Below are 25,395 nucleotides of genomic sequence, written 5' to 3'. Positions count from 1 at the left end.
GGTGGTGGGTGTACACCCAGGACCCCATTCCAACCTAAAGTGGCCTGGTCTCAGTTAGCTGATGAAAGTTGCAAGCGAGAATTTCATCATTGCTTGCGGCTGGGGTTGGCATCGTCCCCCACTCCTCCTGATGTCGAGGATAAATAGGCGAGGTTTAGGACTGTGACTCATGCGGCTGCAATGGCTGCTGACAGAGGTGTTCAGGATAGTTGAGAAAAAGCGACAGGCCCACTCTCATCGGCTACAGCATCCTACGTCAGAGAATGAGGAGGCTTACCGCAGCCTTCGCTCGGAGGTTCGGAGAGCCGTAAGGCGCTGCAAGGATGGGTGGTGGTAGCGGGTTGCTGAGGAGATGGAGTCTGCCTCAGTGGCCCGCGATCACAAATCACTATTTAACTCCATCAAAAAAGTAACCTGCAGCGCCATACCAATTACCATCATTAGGGAAACAAATGGTGATCCAATCTCCGACCCCCAGGAACAGGTTTGCAGATTTGCTGAGCATTTCTGTGAGGTCCTGGGGGAGGGGAAATCCCTCAGCCAGGAAAACATCGTGGCACAAAGTGGGGATGACCCTGCTGAGGCTGCGGTGCCTCAAATATTGGAAGAAGTCACCCCCTGTGAGTGGCTGGCTGAGGTGCCATCTGTTGAGGAAGTACTGAACGCGATCCAGAGTCTGAGACCAGGAAAGGCACCGGGCAGAGATGATCTCCCAAGCGAAATGCTGAGGGAGGGTGGCGTTTGTGCACAGACTGCCCTATATGACATCATAACAACAGTCTGGACCACTGGACGGGTTCCGCAGGATTGGAAGGATGCCCTGGTGGTCCCCCTCTTTAAGAAAGGGGACCGCACAGACTGTAACAACTACAGGGGCATCTCACTCCTCAATGTGCCGGGAAAGGTCCTGGCAAGGATTAGTACAACATCGCCTTGCTAGGCACGCTGAGGAGAGGCTTGCGGAGCTGCAATGCGGTTTCAGGAAAGGGCGGTCCTGCACAGATGCCATATCTTCTGTCCGTCTCCTACAGCAGAGGTGTAGGGAATTCCAACAAGACCTACATCTCTGCTTTATTGACCTGGTCAAGGCCTATGATACCATCAGTAGGCCTGGGCTCTGGGTTGTTTTTTGTGCTTTCGGTGTCCCTGACCCTCTGCTCACGATCATTAAGGACCTTCATGATGGTGAGCGGGCCCGGGTAAAACTACGTGGCCGGGAGTCAGAGCCATTCCCTGTACACCTTGGGGTGCGACAGGGATGTCCTCTGGCTCCAACATTTTTTAACATCTATTTTGACCACGTAGTTCGTGAAGCCTTCAATAGCTGTACCGGGGAAATTTCAATTTGGTACAGATATAATGGGAGGCTGATCGATGCCCAGGTACGATCAAGGGATGGCTCCCTATTGGTCAACCACGTTATGTATGCCGATGATTTGGAAATAGCTGCTCATTCAGAGGAGGAGTTGGAGATGCTGCTGCTGAGACTGGAGCGTGCCACTAAGAGGTGGGGCCTTACCATCAGCCCCACCAAAACTAAGCACCTGCCTGGGTATTTTGTACCATCGGACACTCCACCCCCACAACTCCCAATCGGTGATGAGGCAAGGGTGGAGAGAGTGGAGAGTTTCACATACCTGGGCAGTGTGCTTATGACCGGCTCCAGTTTAACAGCAGAGGTCTCACTCCGAATCAGTCGAGCGGCAATATCTTTTCATCGGTTGCGCAACGCTGTGTGGAAGCTACCTGGTCTGTCGCTACGCACGAAGCTTCAGGTCTTCTCGGCCACAGTCATTCCCTCCCTTCTCTACGCTTGCGAAACGTGGACCCCCCTAATGAAGCATCTTTGCCAGTTACAAACATTTAGGCTGGCCTGCCTACGATCCATCCTGGGTTTAACCAGGCTGGATTGTGTGAGGAGCTCACAAATCCTTGAAAGAGCTGGGGAAAATCCTATCGGTGAGCTCCTCCGGCAGGCAAGGCGGCATTGGCTGGGTCATGTAGCCCGCATGCCCAGCCACCGCATGCCTAAACAGCTTTTGTTCGGCCGGATCGAGGGGGCTAAACGGGCGTGGCACGGGCTAGAGAAGAGATGGAGTAATGTGGTACAGGAGGACGTGGAGCTCAGTGGACTTGCCGATGACTGGTACCAGCGGTGTCAAGATCGGCCTCTGTGGAGGAGGCTCGTGAAGGACGCTACTACTGGGCAGTTGGAGGCAGTCGCCCTCCAACAACAACGGAGGGCGGAGGAGCGACGCTCACAACAACGAGCGGAGCGCCGGGTGGCTAAAGCACAGCAAGTTGGCACAGTAGGGGGCACAAGGTGGTGCATCGGCCAGTCATCTCGGTCATCTCAGTCAGTCGACCCGTGGCACCTGGGTCTGCCCCGTGACTTCCTGCCAGCGGGCGTTCGACACTTCACGTGGCCTCATGGTGCACATAGCCTGGCACAAGCGTCGTGGTGACGTCACCGCCACTTCGTGGCGAATGGCGGTTGGTGTTGTTGTCTGTGTGTCTGTTATGGGGCGCGGTAGTGTAGCGGTTAGCGCGCTGCGCTATGAACCTGGCGACCCGGGTTCGATTCCCGCTCACGGCCAACACCAGTGACGATTATTTGAACCGGTCCTGGGCCTCCCCTAGGTCGACTCAGCCTGAAATGAGTACCTGGTGCGGTGTGTAAACATTGCCACTAGGGAGAAAAAGGCGGTCGGGCGTGGTGCTGGCCACCCACCCCCTCGTGTACCGTTGCGGCCTTCATAGGTGCTCGCTAACAGCACTTGCACCTGCAGTCTTTTAAGGCTATATGGGGGATCTTTGTCTTTATCTTTGTCTGTGTCGCATCAATTCGCCCGAGGTGAACCGCGCTGGGGAGGAGGGCGCCCACGCTTTGGCGCAGTTCTCGCGCGGGGCTGCGGGTTCTATTTGCGTCGCGGTAACTCTAGAACCCGGCCACAGCCAGACCACGCGCTGCGCGGATCACGGCTTCGATTCTAGGAATGAAACGCGACGAGTGAAGGAAGGGGCCTCCTTCCCCTCCCCTCCACCCTCTCGCTCTATATTTTGCCGGGATGCGTGGAGAGTCGCCAGGGCGACCCGCATGTAAGCCACCTTACAAGGGTCGTGGCGGACCGAGTGAATTATGTAAACGCTCATCGTGTTCTAGAAGGGCTAAGAGAGAGAGACGTCATTTATCCTAATGCTCATCGCCTGTTTAAAGCCCTGAGTCAGTCGTGGAAATTCCAAATTTATTTGGCGGGTGGCGGGAGGGGGGTATCTCCATTCACGGGTGACTTCTCTACAAGTTGTTCATTATTTTATCGACCCTGAAGGGATGATAGGCCGAGTCAACCTCCAGCCAATGCTGGTGAACTGCTGGATGATCTCCATCGAGTGTGCGAGGACTCTTTGCGAGATCGGCAAAGGGAGGCCCTCGCTACGAGAGATTTATATATGGGTCCTCGTTCATTCATTCGCACACACTCGCACACAACCCACACGGGCCAGCAAGGTGATGAGCCCCATGGCGCTTGCACGGCACCGCCAGGCTCACGGGACTCTGCGCCAGAGGTCGCAAACGGGTTTTGATTCCTTACCCGTACCCGGCCGCACCAGGGTCGCAAACGGGTACCCGTACCCTACCCGTACCCGGCCGGGTACGGGTAGGGTACGGGTATCGGGTACCTGATTGCGACCTCTGGGATGAAGCCATGTTGCAGGCGCGGGTGGGTTGATTCTAGGAACTTGAATTGTGAGAAGAGACAAGACGTTGGGAAATGAGTGACAGCGACTCACCAGTGACTCACGGTCTACCCGTACTCGGCCGCACCAGGGTCGCAAACGGGTACCCGTAACCGTACCCGGCCGGGTATCGGGTAGGGTACGGGTATCGGGTACCCGGTTGCGACCTCTGCTCTGCGCTTCCCAAAGATGAAGCCAAACGCCCGAGGAGGAGGTCTCAAAGAGTTGATCGGCGAGAGTTTTTTTTATTGAACACAAAAGTAGACCTCAGCTCGTATCCGCCTTACAATCTAAACTGACGACCACCGTTTAAAAAGCTTACATCACAGCCATCAGGAGTCCTTAGTTTGCATCTTAACCAGAAACCCCACCTTTTAAAAACAAACAACATCTTCTCAAAACTCTTGTTTGATTTTGTAAAAACAAAAAAACTTCTTTCTGATAAGAATACCGCATTCTCCAGGTTAAAAAGACGCTCACCAAAACCGGTGCCGTTACACAAATCTGGTGACGCACGCCCCGACTGGATTACAAGACGCACCCGCATACGTTTCTTTAAAATACAGGGGGATAGGTCCGTCTTAGGATCCAGAGAATACGGTCACAACCTGTGCGCAGCTTACTGCAAAGTGTGCTCGGAATGCCACCTTCAGATCCTTCCATCTCAGTCGGCCGAGGTCCATCAGAACAGCGCAGGGCACTGCAGCTAAAGTTCAACTCGACACCGGAAGCCGATCTCAGCACAGATGGATTCCTACCACCACCACCACGTGACCACAGCACAGGTGCCAATTTCCCCCCCGAGCTGCCCGGGTGAAATCTGGATGGGTGGCAACGGGGGGGGGGGGGGGGGTCTGTGTCGTTTGCGAAAACAAGGTTCACATTGATGCGCTCCAGCTGGCCAGCGACTTAAGCAGCACCTCAAAGTAATGCATCCAACTTTGTGTTGCTTCCTTGCATGTAAAAAAGAACATTGGTGCCGACAAAACTGACATTCCATATTTGGTCAATGTGTGTCCAGACATTCAGAGGGCAGAATCAATCCCCCCCCCTCCTCCTGCTGCCCCATCACGACACAAGGCCACGTGCAGCAGGGGGACACCAGCCCCCCCCCTCCCCACAGCTGACAACATCCTCGGTTTCATTCACTCGGCCCTCTGGAGGGCGGATTACCTCGAGCAGCATCATGAAACAGACGCCGGCGATCGGCACGTCGCCCAAGAGCGAATCCATCGCTAAGAATGTGGAACGCGCGCACAGGCAAGCGAGCGGGGGGGAGGGGGGGGGCGTAGCCAAAACCGGTGCACAACAACCGCTAACATTGCGATGATTGGTCAACTCGAATAACGTGTGGGAGGAAAACCGGAGTGACCGGACAACGCACACGGCAGGCGAGTGGGATACACCCCATACAGATGGACTGCAGATGGGAAGCAATACACACCAGCTGTGTCGCCACGTCTTGGCAAGACAGGAGTTGGCGATCGCGACGCCCACGGGGAAGGAGCGAGCCTCCACCGCCATCCCGGCCTGGATGACAACGCCCCGTTGATCTGAGCACGTCCGAAGATTTCTCGCTCGGAGATTTCTCGCTCGCCCAAGAGCGGGTGACGATGTGACTGCTTTGGCCGCGTGCGTGATGGGTGACATCCCACGAACGAATGCGGAAATTTGGAATCTGTTTATAAAAACAATAAAAGTCACCGGGACATCAAACCAGGATGGAGGGACATTAACTTCTGGGGCATTTCTCACCCATCCGCGGATTCGACGATTCGGCAGCTCGCGCACATCGCTGCCAATCAACCGCTTGAGGAGCACTCTTAGCGCCGTGCGGGTTTACTGACCGTGCATCACCGCGCTGGGCAGCGTGTGGGTTTGGCGAAACCTGCGCGCAACGCCAAGGGGCAGCCGCCGTGCACTCGGGAGGCGTGACGGCGCAGAGAAAGCCCATGCTGCAGCACTGCCCTGTTGCCAGAGGTCGCAAACGGGTTTTGATTCCTTACCCGTACCCGGCCGCACCAGGGTCGCAAACGGGTACTCGTACCCGTACCCGGCCGGGTACGGGTAGCCGGGTATCGGGTAGGGTACGGGTATCGGGTACCCGATTGCGACCTCTGCCTGTTGCCCACTCCGTAGCCCCGCAGCCGATAACACCGGTGATGCTGCTCACTCGCCGATTTAAATAAACCCTTCCGCTTCGAGACACGCACGATGGGTGCAACAATACAACAACCCCCCCACAAACACCTGAACCGGTGGTGGAAATTTCACATTCTTAAGGCGGGTGCCAGTATAGCCACAAGACAGTCGTTCTTGGCGCCCGAAAAATGTGATGACTCGTATCCACCGGTGATGGGCAGAGTGCCCGCACGGGCAGCGATGAGAAAGCGCGCGACCCTTTTGATTGCGAGCCAAGTGGCTCGGCTGGCGAAGGGATACATGACAGACACAGCTCCTTCTGCTGGGGACGGTTATAAAACGAAAACGTCGACCCCCTTCAGCTAAGATAACAAAATAAACAGAAGAATGTTAAAATTCTTGGCGTTTTGATTCTTGAAGTAAAGTGGCACCCCTTGTGGTACAACCGGGCGACATTGCGTTGATTTTAAATCACAAGTTGCAACTTGGGTAACTGGAATCTCAAAGTGTTTCAAGTTCGTCACTTCCCCAGGCTCAATTTCATTTGGCAGTGCCGAGCCAGTGGTGCAAATTCCACATTCCTATGGCCGGGTTGAGCCTTTCCTTACCGCAACAGCCACTTTCGGCTTCCTGTATGCTGATTTAGCCTCCCAGCTGGGTGATGATGGAGGGGATGATGAAGATGACGTTGATGATAAGTGAACACAAATCTGATAGTGATGATGATAGCGATAACGGAAAGAAGTTATGATAATTAGAAGTGACAACAATAACGACAGTGCTATTGCTCATCAGTGACAACGATGATGATGATGACGACGCTCGCCAGGATTTCTCCGGCATCCTTTGTAAACGTCCGCAAATCTCACAGAACTTTTTGATTTCGTCGACTCAGAAAGCGTCGGCTGCTCGACTCGGCGTGGCTTTCCGTGCGTCACAACGTCGGAGGGGCTTGCTCAGCCGGCGCGGGCGGCCGCCCCCCAACGCACGGCCTACGGACGCACGAATATTATGGCGGCGACTTCTGTAATAAAACGAACGGTGAAATAAAACAAGAAACTCCCGACAAGGGAATCTGCGTCGAGCGTACTCAAGCGCGTCACGAGAAACGAGCGCCGAACTCCGGAGGACCAAACACCGGAGCCAATGCCGTCCGCACGTCGGGGCCCGGGCAGGGTGGCACGGTGGCCTCGCTTGTGCCCCGCAGGAAGGAGGACCTGGGTTCGACACCTCGAGCTCGTACGTTCTCCCCCGTTCTGCAGAGTGCGAGTGTGTGCGAGTGTGTGCGAGTGTGTGCGAGTGTGTGCGAGGGTGTGTGCGAGGGTGTGTGCGAGTGTGTGCGTGTGCGTGCGAGGGTGTGTGCGAGTGTGTGCGAGTGTGTGCGAGTGTGTGCGCGAGTGTGTGCGAGTGTGTGCGAGTGTGTGCGAGGGTGTGTGCGAGTGTGTGCGAGGGTGTGTGCGAGAGTGTGTGCGAGGGTGTACACGTGTGTGTGCGAGTGTGTGCGAGTGTGTGTGCGAGTGTGTGCGAGTGTGTGCGAGGGTGTGCGAGTGTGTGGAGTGTGTGCGAGTGTGTGCGAGTGTGTGCGAGGGTGTGTGCGAGTGTGTGCGAGTGTGTGCGAGTGCGTGCGAGGGTGTGTGCGAGGGTGTACACGTGTGTGTGCGAGTGTGTGCGAGTGTGTGTGCGAGTGTGTGCGAGGGTGTGCGAGTGCGTGCGAGTGCGTGCGAGTGTGTACACGTGTGTGTGTGTGTGCGAGTGTGTGCGAGTGTGTGTGTGCGAGTGTGTACACGTGTGTGCAAGTGTGCGAGGCTGTGGAGTTTGTACGTTCTCTACCCCTGTACTGCATAGGTTTCCTCCGGGGTTCTCCAAGTTTGCTCCCATATCTAAAATACTCAATGTCACCTGGCGTTGGCAAAATATTCCAATGCGGGACCCTCCTGAAAAAGAGTTCATTGACTCGAAGTGGCTTTCCTGGGTAAATAAGTCATCATCATAATCATTATTATTAGCATAATCATACATCTCACACCGTTCCCCACAAACCCAGGCGCGGGTTCCCCACCGTGTGGTTCCTGGTTTGCGAATCGTGCGATGGCACGAGGCACCAATGCAAACAAAAGTTCCAGCGCCGGGAAAAGAACGAGACACTCAACCCTGCAGCAGCAGCAGCTGCAGCAGCAGCTTCAGCAGCAGCTGCAGCAGCAGCAGCAGCAGCTGCAGCTGCCGGCTACAGCAAGCGCCACGGACTTAACCGCTGGCAAACCCGGCGAGTGACATTCAATCCGGAGCGACACCACCACACTGCTGCCACCTCTGTCAGCCAATCCCGTTGGTCCCGAGTGGTGCAGTTATTAGAGTTGTCAAACTGCAAACGTTTTAAAAATCGGTTCCCAGTTCCGTTCAATTCGTGAACTGCTAACCGATTCCAGTGGAATGTTAATTAACGCACCAATTAACGCGCGCGGAAGTACAAACCGCAGGGCGGGCTGAGTCACCTCGCGGTTCTCACTCGCCCTCGTTTCTCCGTTAAGAGGTAAAGGAGCAGCCCTGCAAGTGCTCGCTCGTGCAACTGCTGGCGGAATTGTTGGAGCTCCGTACAGCTCCTCTCTGTCGTATTTGGTCTACTCTTCCACGCCGGGGCAGACGTCTGAAAGAAGTGGACGTACCCACGAGGTCCCATAACGGGGCTTTCATTTCCTCCGCGTCATCGTCCGACCGCTGCGCTGTTTTCCACCAAGATTTCTGGCGGAGAGCAAGTGGACCGCCGCGTGTTGGAAAACCGCCTCTGGAAGAGGACACAAAACTACTTCCGGAGTCGCTTCGATGGCCTCTCGTCTGCACGAGGAGGAGTGGCGGCCGTCTGGCACGCTCTGCTCTCGAGCCGTTAATCCAAATTAGCCAAACGAACGAACGACGCGGCTCAACGTGCCGGCGTCGGTGACTGGGTCCGAGACCGCCGGACTCGCTCGACTTGGGAGCCCGGTGTCGCCGCTGCGGTCGAGCGGCCCAAGCCCGAATGATTCGATTCCACGTTAATGACGTGGGCAAAATTTCGGTCGTCAAAATCCTCCGCCAATCCGACGCAGCAGTCGAATTAAACCGTCGTGCGTGCAAGCGTTCTAACGCGCCGAACAGTGACCGTTTCAGCTCCCTCACCGGCAATCTCGACGACAATTCTCATGGCCAAGTTGAGCGATTGGATAGGCGACACCTCGTTTGAAACTGCGTCAAGCATCTTCAAGGACAAGTTCCAGGAAGTCGGAACAAAGGCAGCTTCTGGCCGAGTGAGCCGGATCAATAAACACGTCGCGCTGTTAAAACGGTCGCCTCGCGTGACAATTCAACATGCAGGACTTTGCCAGGTTGTGGAGGGTGTTGACGACGCAAATTTGGCGAGGACCTTTACGCGGCCTAGCCCAACATACATTTTTAATCCTATTTGTTGACCGCGAAAACCTACGACTGAAATCAACGCACCCTACAACACGTCGTCAGCACGCACGTTGATTCGTTTAAAAACCCATTAAAAATGTGGAAGAGAAGCAGCCTCTCTCCCTTAGGCTGCGTAGCGCACTCACGGAACCACGGCCAAGGGGCACGGTCACGTGACCCCAGTGGTCGTGTGCCGGTCTGTGAGGCCCACAGCTGGAGGCTGCTTGACGGATGTCCAGGACTCAACTCATCGTATACGCTGGAGTAGGTGGCACGTGACTAAAAGGTAGCGGGCCATAGCCCGTAGCGATAGGTATGCCGGATGCGGTGTGCCGGGTGCATAATTATTTTCCAGATGGCATTAAGCCCTGGGCGTGACTGTCTACAACCGCGGTGATGATCACATTCAAGTGAAGAAGGCACGATGGGTAGAGGATGTGACGAGGAGGACGCGGTGATGAGGAATTATTCGGAAGGTTTGGAAGGCGACAAGGGGGGGGGGGGGGGGGGAGAGAAGCTGCTGGCAGCTACATTCAGTGGCGCGTAGCGACACGAGGTTTGGGTGTCGCTGGCTCTTACTCGCTCTCCGTCCGCGAGCGAGCAAGCGAGCCCGTGAGCGAGTTGCAGAGAGTGCGGGTGAGCGAGTGAGCGAAGTGAGCGAGCGAGCGAGTGAGCGGCTGAGGGAGGTCTCATTGTGGTTACAAGGCAGTGAGAGGCTGCAATGTGCAGGAAGGCGACGACAGTGGCAGAGGAGACGCTGGACACCAGAGACGCTGGCACGGCCGTCAGCGGCGCATCTTCAGTGACACATCTTCAGCGTCATCTCCTTCTGCGAACGGCAAAGCGGGAGAGCGGACACGCGGATTCATCGCGGCGAACGACCAAGCAAAGCCCAAGCGCACGACGGGATTCGGTGGGAACGCGTCCCGGTGTGTCGAGAGCCCAGCACACGATGTAATTAGCGGCGGCGACGACGGGGCGGTCCGAGCCGCGTGCGAGGCGACGGTGCATGGAGCTTGACGACGTCTCCTAAGGACGCTACAAAAACGCGTCCGTGTTTTCCTGGGTGGACCGATTGATTACACTGGTCAACACACTTTTTCTGGCATAAGGTATTCCAACGGTTTTGGGGTGCCGATTCCAAATCTGGCATCAGTTTCTGTCTATCACATCAGGTTTTTGAGATATCAAATATTGCATTTTCAATAAAAAACTGCGGAAGAAAAATATTAAATAAATGTGGATATCTACATAAAATGATATTATAAACACACTATCCTAAAAATACAGCACCATATTTTAACACTAAAGCAGTCACTGACTCTCAACAACTTGCAATCATAAGTGACAGAGTTAATTTCGGGTAAAATCCATGAAAATGGGGTATGCCGATAGCATAAAAATGAGATGTGATAGAGCAAATCTGAGATCAGATTTGAAATCAGCACCCCGAAATTAGTCTAAAACAGCTGCAAAAGTCCAGGCCAGCAACAATGTATTTTTTTTGTTGACCAGCGTTATTATTGCACAGGAGAGTTTATACCAAGGGGCTTTGGGTTCTCTACAGCACCCACCAATGGCTCAAGATCCTTTATAGCACCCACCAAGGTTCCAAGATCCTACACAGGGCCTGCCAATATTTAAATATCCTTTACAGAGCCTAGCAAGGTATCACGACCCTCTAATAGAGCCGGCTATGGGCTCAAAACTTCACCACAGCGCTTACCAGGGGCTCCAGCTCCCGCCGGTCGATGAGGTTGAACGCCGTGGTGAAGAAGTAGAAGTGCTTGTAGCAGGTGTTCACGTGGGCCTCGGCTCCCATGGCCGAGATGCGGTCAAAGTGGTGGATGTACACGTGGACAAAGACCCGGAACAGACGCGTCAGGATCTTCTTGCAGACCTGCTGGAAGTTCTTGGGGAAGGGGACACCTGGCGAGACGGGAGCCACGGAGGGAGGCGAGGGGAGCGGAGACTCTTTTAATAGCCGTAGCTCCAGGAACATGAATGTGTGTGTGTGTACTTGCCATCAGGGTATGGGTCTCTGTATATGCAGTGCCGCTAGCTTTACTGCCCCAGAATTTCACAGCGCATCTCATCTCAACATATTTCTGGTGGCCACGCTCTGACCATGGGCTCTCGCTGCGCATGAGGACCCGGTTTACCCAGAACGCGGTTTACCCAGAACGCGGTTTAACCAGAACGCGGTTTAATCAGAACGCGGTTTAAGCCGGGTCGGAGGTCTCACGCGCAGATTGGAACCCGCAATCTCAACGCGGCCACGGGGGCCCACTGGCCCCACTGGGCCACCTCTGCACAGCGGGCGTTCGCCCCCCTTTGGCACCCTCCCTCCCCAGCGGCGCCGGGCGACGCGGCGAGGCTGCCCGGCGCTCTGCTCCGCAGGCAGCTGCACGGAATCCCACCACGGCTCACCCCGGTGCTCTCACGCACAACTCACTCCCCCTGGCGAGATACCTCCCCCTGGAAAATCCCTCGAAGGCGTCGACTGAGACGCACGCACACGCACGCACGCGCACTCACACGCACGCACGCACACACGCAGCAGACATGTAAAGACGGGTAGGCACGCACGCACTCGCACGCACGCACGCACACGCGCAGCAGACATGTAAAGACGGGTAGGCACGCACGCACTCACACGCACGCACGCACACGCGCAGCAGACATGTAAAGACGGGTAGGCTCGCACGCACTCACGCGCAAACACTCAAACACAGATATAAACGCATGCAAATACACACACACGCACAGACACGCAAGCACATACACGCCAACATACACCTATGAAGGCCGGCACGGCACACGTGGGGGTGGGTGGCCAACACCAAGCCCGGCCGCCTTTGCCTCCCGAGTGGCGAAGTTTACACACCGCACCAGGTACTCATTTGAGTCGACCTAGGGGAGGCCCAGGATCCGTTCAAATAATCATCACTGTTTGCTGGGAATCGAACTCGGGTCACCGGGTTCAAAGCGCAGCGTAGCGATAACCACTGCACCACCGCTCGCCACAAGTCAAACTACACGCGCGCCCACACACAAGTACACACACACTCACACACACCCATGCGCACGTACATAGGAACATGTTTTAATCTACACCTTACACGGTTTGCATGTATGCGATGAATATCGCACCCAGTCAAACACAAACAAACACGTGCACAATTAAGTGGTGCACAAGGCGACTTCCTCTGCTCTGCGAGCACTGCGTGCGTGCGTCTGCGCGTGCGTGCGTCTGCGTGGGGTTATGAGCGTTTGTTAAAACAGTTTTTTTGCATTTTGCCACGATAACGGCGAGAAGGAAACGCTGTAGAAACCGGCTAATCCCGGTTCTCTGCACCGAAGAAACAACTATGCAAGGGGGTCTTCTACCCACGGCGGTGGCGGTGGAACGGTCGGCACCACACTGGAGTTGCGATGCAGCGGTCGTCGGTTCGATTCCACCTCCCGGCACGGCCGTCCAAACAATGGGGGAAAAGTTTCTAGAATCTCTCCACCGCCTCTGCCCACTCAACAGCGGTGTAAGTGAACTCAGCCGCAGTTGGTCAGTCATCGGTAGGCCGCACGCGGTGGGGTAGAGTATTGGCATGACAACCTCTTCCAAGATGAAGAGTAGGCCAAGGAGTTCAACATACAACTCCCTTGAGTGGAGGGCCCCTTCCACTAGCAGTGTGTGCGTGGAAGCGATTGCAGGACTGCGCCTCGTATGTATGCTGAACTTCTTTTGCGCCGAACGTAGCCAACCGTGCTAATCGGAGGCGGGTCAAAGTGCGGTTCGTATGTCAATCAGTGCGATTATTACTCCCATTCCAATGGAATCGGCTACCGGTTCCCGACTCTGAACCGATAACCGATTCTGAAATCGGTCACCGGTCGTCGTTGAACAGCCCTGGCCGCGGGTAGTGCAAGTTGCCCGGTTGTGCGGCTCGTAGCCAGAACGTGCCGGCTGCATCTACCCCGAGGAAGTTGACGTCATCGCTCAAAACACAACCGGACGCGGCGCGGAAAATTATTTATTTTGTGACTCATTCTACGATGACCGCCAATGATTTCCCTGCGTTGCGTATTGCGGAGTCTGTGCCGAAACTTGTCTGTAAACATCTGGCATTTCACCAGTGCTGGTTTAAACAAGCCTGACTTTGCCGTTGAGACGTTGAATGTCATAGCCAGTCCAGTGCTTGTATTGAACTAACGCTAACATTCCCAATGGCATCAACAGCAGATTTAGGGCAAGTGGTGTCAGCAAGCACCCATGAAGGTTTAAGTGGCATATGAGTGGGTGGTGTGGCCAGAACCATGCCCGGCCACCTCTTCTCTCCGCCGTGAAGATGATTACACACTGGACCAGGCAATCTTGTGGGGAGGCCAAGACATTTTTTTTTTAGATATTCGCCACTGATATTTGCTGCGAGCGGAAACCCAACTCAGATCACCATGTTCTAAGTGCAGTCTGCTAATTACTACACTACCACTCCGCACACGCACACACACACAGGCACCTGTACACACCTGCACCTGCTCAGTCAATCGTGGCGATGAGCTCATGGCTGGGAGGCCTGGGCACGTGTGCGACTTGGGTGTGTTGTTTGCACTCCTGCTGCTACAGCGCTACAGCTGCTGGGAGCCTGGGCACGCGTGTGACTCGGGCGTGTTGTTTGCACTCCTGTTGCTACAGCGCTACAGCTGCTGGGAGCCGCACGGCTCTCAGACTCCAGGTGACGGGGGGGGGTGGAAGTGCCCTGTGAAGTGAGCGGCTACTCGACGCCACTCCACGCGCGGCTGTGCGCAATACCTCCCGTGATGACGTCTCGCGTAGCCAGAGTTACATCCTGCTTGCCGGGATGGCCTTGCAAGCGGTGACTCAGCGAGCACGCAAGAAAGCATCGATTCAAATTTGCACGTCGATCAATTCCCCCCCCCCCCCCCCCACGTTGTTCCGACCGCGCGAGAAAGGTGTCGCATCGCCACGAGTCAAAAGAATTTGTCCGAAAGCCCAACGTGGCGGTGCGATGCTTCGTGTTGAAGAATGGTCCGCGGAAGGGGATGTCACAGAGCCGCCTTCCGAGAGCGGCACTTACCCACCTCGCTCGCTCTACACGTGCGAGCGAGTTTTCGTCGCACGACGGTCGAAGCAATGTTTTCATTCTCAGAGCTGAAACAAACGTGATGGGGATTTTGTCGTCATTGGTGACCGGCCTGAGACCATCAACGCGCTGCACTCAAGGACCCGGTTCAATCACCGGTAGCCGCTCGGATCGAGCCCAGGACCTCGGCGCTCTGGCCTCCGACCCGGTCACCTCTCGGTCAAAATCAAGTCTCGTGGTTTCACGATACGGGGACGCAATGCCTGCAACAAGTGCAGTTTGCTGCGGGCCGCTTGGCATGCTGGGTCTCTGGGCCTGTGTTCAGCAACTGCGATTACAGCAGCTGCGAACAGCGAGCACTGTGGAGTTGGCAGCGAGCAGTTTGCAGGGAGCAGTTTGTAGTGCACTGCGAGCAGCGGGCAGCGAGGAGTGAGCAGCAGCAGGCGTGCCTACCGGTGCTGGTGGGGAAGATGTGCTCGTTGTTGATCTGCGCCTCGATCCAGTCCATGAGCAGGCTCATGTACTGCGGCGCCGGCACGGCGGTGGGGCGACGGTAGGCGCCGTCGTCCTGCCAGCGGTACTCGTAGCGCGGGCCGCCCGACATGACGGGGCACGTGTGGGCCGTGCAGAACTCCCCCACCGTGCCGTAGATGAGGTTGACGCGGTTGAAGAAGTCGACCACGTGCACCGCCATCCAGTCGTTGGCGTCCTCGTCGGCCGGCAGCTGCACCACGGTGCGCAGGTCGAGGCCCGAGTGCAGCGAGGCCTGCGCCCGCTTGTGCAGCTCGAAGCGCTGCGTGCCCGGCTCGAACTTGCGCTTCGGCCGGAACGTCTTGTCCTTGTTGAACACCTTGTTGAGAGCGAGCGCCATCGCGAGCCGGTTGCGCTGCTGCAGCTGCGGCTGCTGGTGGCAGCAGGTCACTCCGTCTCTCTCTCTCTCTCGAGTCCTCACCTGGTCAAAACAAAATGATCTTGACTTTGCTGCTACTGCCTGCTGCGGTCGCTACTGCGGTTGTAAACACTTGCACCTTGAGATGCGCTACATGGGAGGCGCGGGATTGATATTTAACGATGATGTTGATGTTTTTACTGCGACAGCGTTGACATCCAAGCCCAGCTGTTGGTCTTTGCTGTCGATCGTTTCTCTTTGGTTTCGTTTGGAGCGTCGGTTTTAGCGTAAGGGCTGCGGTGACGTCACCTCCCGCGTCTCCGCTCCGCGGCTTGCGGCAGCGTCAGCCCGCTGGCGAGATTTCCCCGAGAACCGTTGACCTGGGCGGATGCTCGGAACGACGGACATCAGGTGTCGGGTCCAAACCACGTCGGCGACTCCACACTCGCGGTTACGGCAGCAGCGCCGAGGGCATTGCGGGCAGAGCGTTGCCCCGTCCGTACGTGCGTCCGTACGTACAGCCTCGCCACAACCTGCAAGAGAGACGTGGGGATCGGAGTAGGCACGGGCTCCGAAAACAATTGCGATGCTCCTCACCGAGCCGTGAGACACCCGGGCGGGAGGAGACAATTTATTTCAATAGCCACCATCTGTCAAAAGCGCTGTGGATTTTGACAGTGGCCGGGAACGCATCGGCGAGGTTTCAGGCAATGGCCCTTCTCAGAGGACACAAATATACAGAGAGATGGAAGGGAATGATTAATGGGGACGAGATGATATCCCACATACACCATGCGGCATTTGATAAAAACGATTTATTTGGTCAAGTTTCCTGATGAGCAGTCTCAGATTAACATTTTTTGTGCAGTCCAAATTCAAAACAAGAACCAGAATGTGGACTGCCAGCGTCCAGCGTGCTCCACCCTCCATCGGAAGGTTCAGAGTTCAATCCCCGGTGTGGGGTGGGGGGGGGGTTGACTTAAACCATCATCCCCCTACAGGGTTGACGAGACGAGCGAGCAACATTTTGTGGTGACGTCAACAGTGGCTGTGCAATGGACAGACTTCCCCTGCCATAGGAGCGTGGAACTTCCACCAACTGAGCGTGGGGGGGCTGTAAACAGGAGACGGGTATGGCCTCGTTGCTCACTGGAACAGGAAATCGCTTCGACTTGCCAGCCATTATAAATACCCCTGAGCGACACGACCACTTCTCAGCACTTGCTCCACGATAACAGAGAGAGAGGGGGGGGGGACAGCCTCCTCCCTTATCCGACACGCAATCGCGAAAAAACACATCAGGAATCGCGAAAAAACACATCAGGAATCGCGAAAAAACACTCGCAACGGGCATATTGTGAAAGGGCTCCCGCGTTAGGAAATGCAGTTGCCCCGTGGAAAAAAACCACGGGCCAAAAAAACTAAACGCAGGAGCCAAGGCCCCCCCTTGTGGATCCGCTCGCAGCTGCTCCACAAACACAGCGGCCGTGCCGCTTCAAGAGTTGCGAGATCGCCGAAAGCGGAGCGACGTTTGCCCGCGCGAACAAGCCAGCGGGCAAAGGCGGGAGGCAGAGGTCGCAAACGGGTTTTGATTCCTTACCCGTACCCGGCCGCACCAGGGTCGCAAATGGGTACCCGTACCCTACCCGTACCCTACCCGATACCCGGCTACCCGTACCCGGCCGGGTATCGGGTAGGGTACGGGTATCGGGTACCCGATTGCGACCTCTGGGATGAAGCCATGTTGCAGGCGCGGGTGGGTTGATTCTAGGAACTTGAATTGTGAGAAGAAACAAGACGTTGGGAAATGAGTGACAAACGGTGACTCACGGCTTATCCGTACCCGTACCCGGCCGCACCAGGGTCGCAAACGGGTACCCGTACCCGGCCGGGTACGGGTAGCCGGGTATCGGGTAGGGTACGGGTATCAGGTACCCGGTTGCGACCTCTGGCGGGAGGCCAGGGTGGCTCGGAGGTCAGAGCGCCGTGCCAACGCCACCGAGATAGATCCTGGCTTCAAATCCAGGTTTTGGTCGCTGCGAGTAAAACCGGCTCCCAGGTGCGAGCGGATTGATGGTCTCTGCCCAGTAACGGTCCGACTCACATTGAGGTCCATAGATCTACAACAGAATCCGATAAGCTAGGAAGCTCTTTTTCACAGACGTCTACTCGTACATAGACACCGACGGACTCGCACAGAGCAGCCCAAACAACACATGGAGGCTCGCGGACTCGCACGGAGCGAGCTGCGATTTATAAACAGGGTTTCGAAAGTGCAGCGTGTTGATGGTCTCCGATCGCCGCGTTAAAAGGCCATCGCGTAACAATTTGGTTGTGCACGCGGGTCGGAAACAGAACCTGAGAAAGCCGTCGCATGCCGGGGGGGGTGGGGGGGGTCGGAGGGGGGTAACGCTCCATTCCGCTTACAGATGGAAATTAACCCACTCGCTATGCTCGCCGCTCTGGCAACAACAAACGCGACAAGATCCCCCCCCCCGCCCCCAACGCCCTGACCCCTCGTGGCAGCGCAGCGCTTCTAACAAGTAAGGCCTCCGTGTAAGTTTCAGCGAGTTTGAGCCGACGGCAACGTGTGGAGTGATCACTCTCCCACAGCGTGCACGCACGCACGGCCCAGCACTGACAGGACGCAGAGAGAGAGAGAACGGTAAACACCAGCAGATGTGCTGTGACGTGCGTGGGGGTGTGTGTGGGTGGGCGTGTTTACGCCAGTATGTGCAGTTGTGTGTATGATAGGGGGCATGCATTGAATTGTGTGTGTGTTTTGAAGTGTGTGGAGGTATTCACTGCAGGGAGAATGTGTGGATTACGTGCGTATGCGCTGTGCTTGGGGTGTGTGTGTGTGTGCGGGGGTACATGCGAGTGTGTCTGTGTGAAGGAGGCAATCTGTCGGCTAAAATGAAGAGTGGGGCACGCAAGTGGTGCATCTGCCAGTCATCTCAGCCAGTCGACTCGTAACACCGGGGCCTGCTCCATGACCTCCTGCCAGCAAGCCTTCCGACACTTCACATGGCCTCAAGTGCACCTAGCCTGGCACAAGTGCTGTGGTGATGTCACCGCCAGCGGTTGCTGTTTTCATTGTATAGAGGTGTGTGTAATAGTCACGTGTGTGCCCGTAATTACATGTGTGTGTCATAGAGATGTGTGTATGGGCTTTGTATGCAGACGGGTGTCTGTTTCATTGTGTGTATGTCTATGTATGAGGGCCTCCCGTTTGTCGACTCAGCCTCAAATGAGTACCTGTGCGGTGTGTAACCATCGCCACTGCGGAGACAAAGGCGGATTGGGTGGAGTGCTGGCCGCCCACCCCTCATGTGCCATGCCACTTCACAGGTGTACGCTAACAGCACTTGACCCAAAAGTATATTAAGTCTATACGGGGGATCTTTGTCTTTGTATGGAGGTGTGTGCATCTCTATGGTCGGTATGTATAGAGGTATGTACGGAGGTGTGTCTGTGTGTCTATACGGGTATGTATGAAGGTCATTAAGGACCACCATGATGGTGAGCGGGCCCGGGTAAAACTACGTGGCCGGGAGTCGGAGCCATTCCCTGTTCACCTTGGGGTGTGACAGGGATGTCCTGTCTCCCACATTATTTAACATCTATTTCGACCACGGAGTTCGTGAAGCCTTCAGTAGCTGTACCGGAGGAATTTCCATCTGGTACAGATACAAGGGGAGGCTGATCGATGCCCGGGTGCGGTCAAGGGATGGCTCCCTATTGGTCAACCATGTTATGTATGCCGATGATCTGGTAATTGCAGCTCACTCAGAGGAGGAGTTGGAGACGCTGCTGCTGAACCTGGAGCTTGCCATTAACAGGTGGGACCTTACCATCAGCGCCACCAAAACTAAGCACCTGCTTGGGCATTTTGTACCATCAGACACTCCACCCCCACAACTCCCAATTGGTGATGGGGCAGTTGTGGAGATTGGAGAGTTTCCCATACCTGGGCAGTGTGCACATGACCGGCTTCGGTTAGACAGCAGAAGCCTCACTCCGAATCAGTCGAGCGGCTTTATCTTTTCATCGGTTGCGTAACGCTGTGTGGAAGCTACCTGGTCTGTCGCTCCACGAAGCTTAAGGTCTTCTCGGTTACAGTCATGCCCTTCTCTACGCTTGCAAAACATGGACAAAGTCCCATCGGTGAGCTCCTCTGGCAGGCAAGGCTGCGTTGGCTGGGTCATGTAGCCCGCATGCCCAGCCACTGCATGCCTAAACAGCTTGTGTTCGGCCGGATCGAGGGGGCTAAACGGGCACAGCACGGGTTAGAGAAGAGATGGAGTGATGTGGTACAAAAGGATGTGGAGCTGAGTGGACTTGCCGATGACTGGTACCAGCGGTGTCAAGATCGGCCTCTGTGGAGGAGGCTCGTGAAGGACGCTTACTGGGCAGATGGAGGCAGTCGCCCTCCAGCAACAACGGAGGGCAGAGGAGCGACGCTCACAACGAGCGGAGCGCCGGGTGGCTAAAGCACAGCAAGTTGGCACAGTAGGGGGTACAGGTGGTGTATCGGCCAGTCCTCTCAGGTTGGTCGACCCGTAGCAACTGGGTCTGCCCCGTGACCTCCTGCCAGCGGGCGTTCGACACTTCACGTGGCCTCAACGTGCACATAGCCTGGCACAAGCGCCGTGGTGACATCACCGCCACTTAGTGGCGAATGGCGGTTGTTGTTGTTGTATCTAGGTATGTACGAAAGTGTGTGTGTGTGTGTGTCTACAGGGGTATGTATGGAGGTGTGTGCCTGTTTCTGTCTTTGTTTGCGTGTTTATAGAAGGGCTTGCACGCCTGTACTATGCATCACGCCACATCACGCCACCCCGCCCCCCCCCCCTCCGTCTCACCACGACCGGCCCCCACTGCTCACCGCGCCAGTACAGTCACACTGGGACGTGAATTTACCGGCGTCCAGAATTTATGGCTGCCGCTTGCGTAACGAGGGGCAGCTCCGGCTCACAACAACACTCTGGCGGTGGCACGCAGCAGTGTTTGTGGGTGGGAGGGGGTCCTGGCAGCCACACGCAGTCACAAGTCGACCGTCCCTGCCGCCGCAGCCAAGTCTGGCTCCGTGCAGCCAGGCCTGGCCCTCGGCAAACGCGTGTGTGGGATAGCCGCGTCGGGGCCGATCTGCAGTAGAAGTTCACGCGTCGATTTGTTTTACCAAGCGAGAACTTGGGGACGAGCGCGAGACTCGCTTGTAAGAGGCGACCGCACCCTGGGTCGCTACACTGACAAGAGCAACAGCAAGAAAAGAAAGTAATGAGAAGAAAGCAAAATGAAAAATTAGAGCAAATGCAAGCAAATTGGAATCTTGGCCAAAACACATATTACAGGAAATTGAGAATACTCTTATTTGTAAGTTTAAAATACGTAAATGTATAAAAGGATGTGGATTATCACTGTAGAGTTTCTCGATGAACAAGCTATTTCGTGAAAAATTTCACTTTTGGTCACAAAGGGTTTTCGTTTTAAGTTAAGGGTTTAACGGATTGAATGAAACTGCCGATTACTAAAAACGTTGCCAATCAGCAAAAGAAACATTTCTGTTGCTGGCGCCACCGATTAGCATGGGACATTAGCTACAAGTACACACTGCATCTAAAGATAAACACAGGGGAAGTTATGGGCGTGGTGGTGGTAGTGGGCGCCTGAAATCTAGAGTTTGTGGATAGAAAACACATTTTATCACCGAGTATGAGACGCCCCCCACACTGTTCTAGATGACAGGACAGCAAGTAGGTCGATGAGCTGCACAAGGGACACTGTGGTGGTGAAATGTTAACTACCTCGCCTGGTATACAGGAGGTCGTGGATTCAATCCCAACCCCGACGCCTGTATATTTGGAGTTTGGGTGCTCTCCCCGTGGTCGCGTGGATTTTTCTCCGGGTCATCCAGTTTTTCCCTCCACCTTTAGAATTGGCGTACATTAAGAGCATTGGGCTGCTATAAATTACCACATAAGCCACTTCGTTGAGCTATAATTTGTGGCCAGGTCACTTCTGAAAAAAAGCGACAAAGCTCAGTGGACCGTACCTGATAAAAGATAAATAGTTTATAGTTTTAGAGTGAGCATGATGATCTCCTCGCATATGTGGGGTTCCTCCTGGTTCTCCAGGTTTCCTCCCACATGAAGCAAAACCCTGATTTAAAAACGAATTAGCCAAACATCCCCAAGCAGCAGGACCCTTCTGGACAGTCTTGAGACTAAATGAGGTTTTCCTGGATGAAAAGGGTAATTTTTTGTTCTTATTATAATTTTTTTGCAGCAATGAAGGGCTGCCCTATCATGCACTTCCTTATTCGGGCAGCTATGAACCTCGCTCACTGACGCCTCCTCGCATGTTAGTGATTCGGTCGGCAGTCTCATCCATCGCGGTCAATCACCACCACCCTGCAGGCCGCAACTCGTTTCCTTTTTGTTAAAACTTTTCGAATGTGAAAAATAATTTCTTCAGAACTGCTTTTTTTTGCGTTCATTGTCCCCGCCGCACCTCCGATTAGCACGGTTGGCTACGCACGGTGCGAAAGAAGTCCAACATGAATACCAATAGCCGTCGTTCGCCACTAAGTGACGGTGACGTCGCCACGGCGCCTGTGCCAGGCTAAGTGCACTTTGAGACGTTCCTCCAGGAACATAAATACATACACAACAACACACCTACTCACTAACTCACTCATCCATCCACTCCTCACCACCGCACTACAGTTAACAACGCTTCTCTTTTCGCACTCTTCCCTAACACTGCTCCACTTTGAAATCCCCTCCCATCGTCTCTTTCCCCCAAGTTTGTATAACAATAAAAATAATAACCCTGCTCAATTCAAGCAATTTGTTAGACTATCGATTACGACTTTCACAGTGCTGCTTGATGCTGGCCGCTTGACGTGTTTGGGCCTTTGGGTCTGTGTTGAGCAAGAGTTAAAACTTTATCTTCTAAAATTAGAGTTCACCCATCAGACAATACCGCCTTTGTTGGAACTGGGTCATCGTCAGGGGTGGGCACTCTGATAAGCGCCAGTCCTAACCTGCCTGAGCCCTCTTCTTGCAGAAACAATCCAGTTAAGCCTCATCCGCAAATCACATGCTGGGCTTAATCGCTCGCCAGCATCGGCGGCCAGAAATAAAAGTGCCCGTCGCAAACGCGCTCAGTGGAAACTGGGTGCAGTGTTGGTGGCGGCGGTCGCGCAAATTGCGATTTGGGTCATTAAATTTGGGTTTTTTTTAGCTGACGATAATTGTGCGCAAAAAAATAATTACAAGAAACAGCGGGCGATGGCTTTGCCACACACGCGCACTAGCCAAACATCGTAATACAGCAGCAGGGCCCTACTGCAAATAATCTTGAGACTCAGTGAATACGAATCCTGGACAAAAAAAAGAGCTAAATTGTTACATTTATTTACAAGAGCGGGGTTGGCGCCACCATGGGGTTGGCGCCACCACGGGTGGCGAGCGATGTCTGAACCAGTCCTGGGCTCCAGCCCCTTCACCAAGCCGCACCGACCAACAGAACAACGTTTGGGTCAAGCGGCCCCCCATGAGCGTCACAAAGTGGGGGAGGGGACCTCGATCCAGCAGTGGATGGAACACTGCGTTGTAAAAGGTATTCAGCCCACAGAGTGGCTTACAGGGCTTCATAGCGGTGACACAGAGCAGCCCTTCGATGAGACACGAGGAAGGTGGGTGGTGGTTCACTCTCAAGCCGAATTAGGAGAGAAATTACGTAACTTGCGAGCCCCCGCCTGCCTTGGTGATTGTAGCAGGGTACAGGACCCCAGATGGCAACACAATGGCTTTTACACTGGGGCCCCTACATCCTGGGTTCCTTTACGAGGCCGAGTGACCACTGGAACCCTGCCAGTGAGTGTCCTTCGCCTCCCCCTCATCCTCCTCTCTCACGTGGGGGGGTTACTGCTTTGCCTTTTCACTCGAATAAGCCATGTTTATTCAAGCGAACGAGATTTGAAGAAACTGACCGGGAGGTTGACGCCCGGTTACTTTGCTTGCTGGCCAGAGAGTGGCAGTACGGTAAATGGGCTGACTGGACCCGGCTTTTCAGGGAGCCGTGTTGGGGTTTTCCTCCCATTACAGTACGATTGGTCTTCTCCTACATGAAGCCACACTCTCGTGAACGGAATTCATGGCCAAACATCTCCATGCAGTAGTGCCCTCATAAAAAAAAAGTCTTATCATTAATTCTAGATTTGAAGCTTTCGTGACTGCAAGGATTGATATTCTGAGGTTTTTTCGGTAAAGTCACGTAGGTAAAAAAATGAAATTAATAAAAGTAAAATAAAAAAATAAAAACAAAAATCACGACGTTTCGGAGGCAACACAAGCTTCCGTCTTCAGGTGGAACCGTCACAGCCCGAAAGCTGTATCAAGTAAATCATTAGTATTAGTATTACCACGACTAGGAAACCACTTTTTTTCACTTTGAGTGATGACTTTTTTTTTCATTCATGCGCTTCAACTGGAATCCCCCCGAACTGAATGGCGATGTTACTGTAACAATGACGAATTGCCGGACAATTGTAACCACAGCGTTAACCCGGGGAAGTTTCGCCGCTTCTCAGAACTCTTCCACAAGAATCCTCAACCGCCGTGTGTTTTCCCCTCAATTGTATGTTAAAGATGTATTGCTGAGGAACGCTGTGGAACCCCGGAGGAAACCCACCAACACGTGCAGAGGTTCACGGACGCAGTGCCCCCTTCTGCCCACCTCGCAGTCTGACAGCTCACGGTGATCTGCGTGACCCACCTACCCTGCCTTCAGACACCACACACACACAAGCACATTGGTTCATCAACAGGCAGTGCGTGATTATGAATACGATACGAAGAGGGTAAGTGTAGAACATTGTCCTGTACGTCTAAGCTCCTCCAACATATGTTCCTCTGCCTTCACCAACCAGCGTGGTGAAGTATGATTTTTTTTAAAGCCCTGTCCTCATCCAGCTGTGGATTGACACACTTGCACAGGCACAGGGCGTTCTGCCACCTACCAAGATGCTCTTTACAGGACTAACAACTCCTGACTTTTGATTAAAAAAAATATATTTATAGTACCTACTCATTTTATCCACCCAAAAATACGACGATGATGGGTGTACCGGTATTACTGCCAATAATTATTTGACACACAACGGTCAAATTTCGATTTAAAGCTTCTTTCGTGACTGCAGGGATTCATCTTCTTGGTTCTTTCGGTAAAGTCACGTAGAATGGAAATAATAAAATAAAAATAAAACATAATAAAATAATTCTCACGACGTTTCGGCCACAACGCAAGTAGCCGTCCTCAGGTGGAGAGCAGGTCTGTCGAGGAGACAGAGTCTGAATGAAACGTCGTGAGAATTATATTATTATGTTTAATTTTTATTATTTTATTATTTCCATTCTACGTGACTTTACCGAAAGAACCAAGAAGAAGAATCCCTGCAGTCACGAAAGCTTTAAATCGAAATCATCATCACAGACATCTACACCCGTGCGTGGTGGTGGGTAACGCGAACCATCCTGCGGGCACTAGGCCTCACCTCAAGGGCTCAGCCTGCCCGCGCTGCCCGCCCGCGCTGCCCGCAGGGCAGAACCGCGGCGATCGTGGGGAAGGACAGGGCAGGGGTCGAACGAAGGCCCGGGACGCGTTTGTAGCCGCGGTGTGGCCGTGCAAGTGGCCCACTTACTACGGACGCCGTGACGCCGCTGTCATTTAAAGCGAAAGGCGCCGCGCTTGGCAAGTTCCGCCGAATCGTTTCGCGGGTTCCGCTTTCGGGGTGGGGAGGGTGGGGGGGGGTGAAAGGACGAAACCAAGTGCGGACAGAACTCCACACACCCCCCCCCGGGGTAGGGGGAAATGGACTCTACCAAGTCACACACGTGCAGGGGTAGGGGGGAAGTGGACTCTACCAAGTGACACACGTGCAGGGGTAGGGGGAAAGTGGACTCTACCAAGTGACACACGTGTAGGGGTAGGGGGGAAGTGGACTCTATCAAGTCACACACGTGCAGGGGTAGGGGGGGAAGTGGACTCTACCGAGTCACACACGTGCAGGGGTAGGGGGGAAGTGGA

At 54.5% G+C, this 25,395-nt stretch overlaps 1 protein-coding gene across 5 annotated transcripts; it reads right to left on the bottom strand.

Moving 5' to 3' along the window:
* Positions 1–3,963: 3,963 nt before the first annotated feature.
* Positions 3,964–25,107, bottom strand: LOC144947675 (MOB kinase activator 3B-like). Of its 5 annotated transcripts, none has more exons than XM_078876943.1 (6): positions 24,863–25,092; positions 24,001–24,093; positions 20,483–20,549; positions 14,865–15,833; positions 11,036–11,238; positions 3,964–10,138 (listed from the first exon to the last, which is right to left on the bottom strand). In XM_078876943.1, exons 4-6 carry the CDS (start codon positions 15,280–15,282, stop codon positions 10,109–10,111), a joined length of 651 nt encoding a protein of 216 aa, XP_078733069.1. In that variant the 5' UTR covers positions 15,283–15,833; positions 20,483–20,549; positions 24,001–24,093; positions 24,863–25,092; the 3' UTR covers positions 3,964–10,108. The 5 variants fall into 5 exon arrangements, with proteins under 5 accessions (XP_078733069.1, XP_078733070.1, XP_078733071.1 ...); XM_078876944.1 differs by having other exon boundaries at positions 20,483–20,544; XM_078876945.1 differs by lacking the exon at positions 20,483–20,549 and having other exon boundaries at positions 25,010–25,107.
* Positions 25,108–25,395: the final 288 nt, after the last annotated feature.

The sequence above is a fragment of the Lampetra fluviatilis genome, chromosome 46, assembly GCF_964198595.1.
Source record: "Lampetra fluviatilis chromosome 46, kcLamFluv1.1, whole genome shotgun sequence".
NCBI lineage: Eukaryota > Metazoa > Chordata > Hyperoartia > Petromyzontiformes > Petromyzontidae > Lampetra > Lampetra fluviatilis.
The sequence above is the reverse complement of the archived record's forward strand: the minus strand, read 5'-3'. Positions and strand labels throughout refer to the sequence as shown.

Coding starts and splice junctions, on each gene's coding strand:
- LOC144947675 (XM_078876945.1), bottom strand. CDS start 15,282: ATGGCGCTCGCTCTCAACAAGGTGTTCAACAAGGACAAGACGTTCCGG. Junction 11,239..14,864: donor CATCTTCCCCACCAGCACCG/GTAGGCACGCCT, acceptor CCGTCTCGCCAG/GTGTCCCCTTCCCCAAGAAC. Junction 10,139..11,035: donor GGCGGGAGCTGGAGCCCCTG/GTAAGCGCTGTG, acceptor TGCCGTTCGCAG/AAGGAGATGACGCTGAAGAT.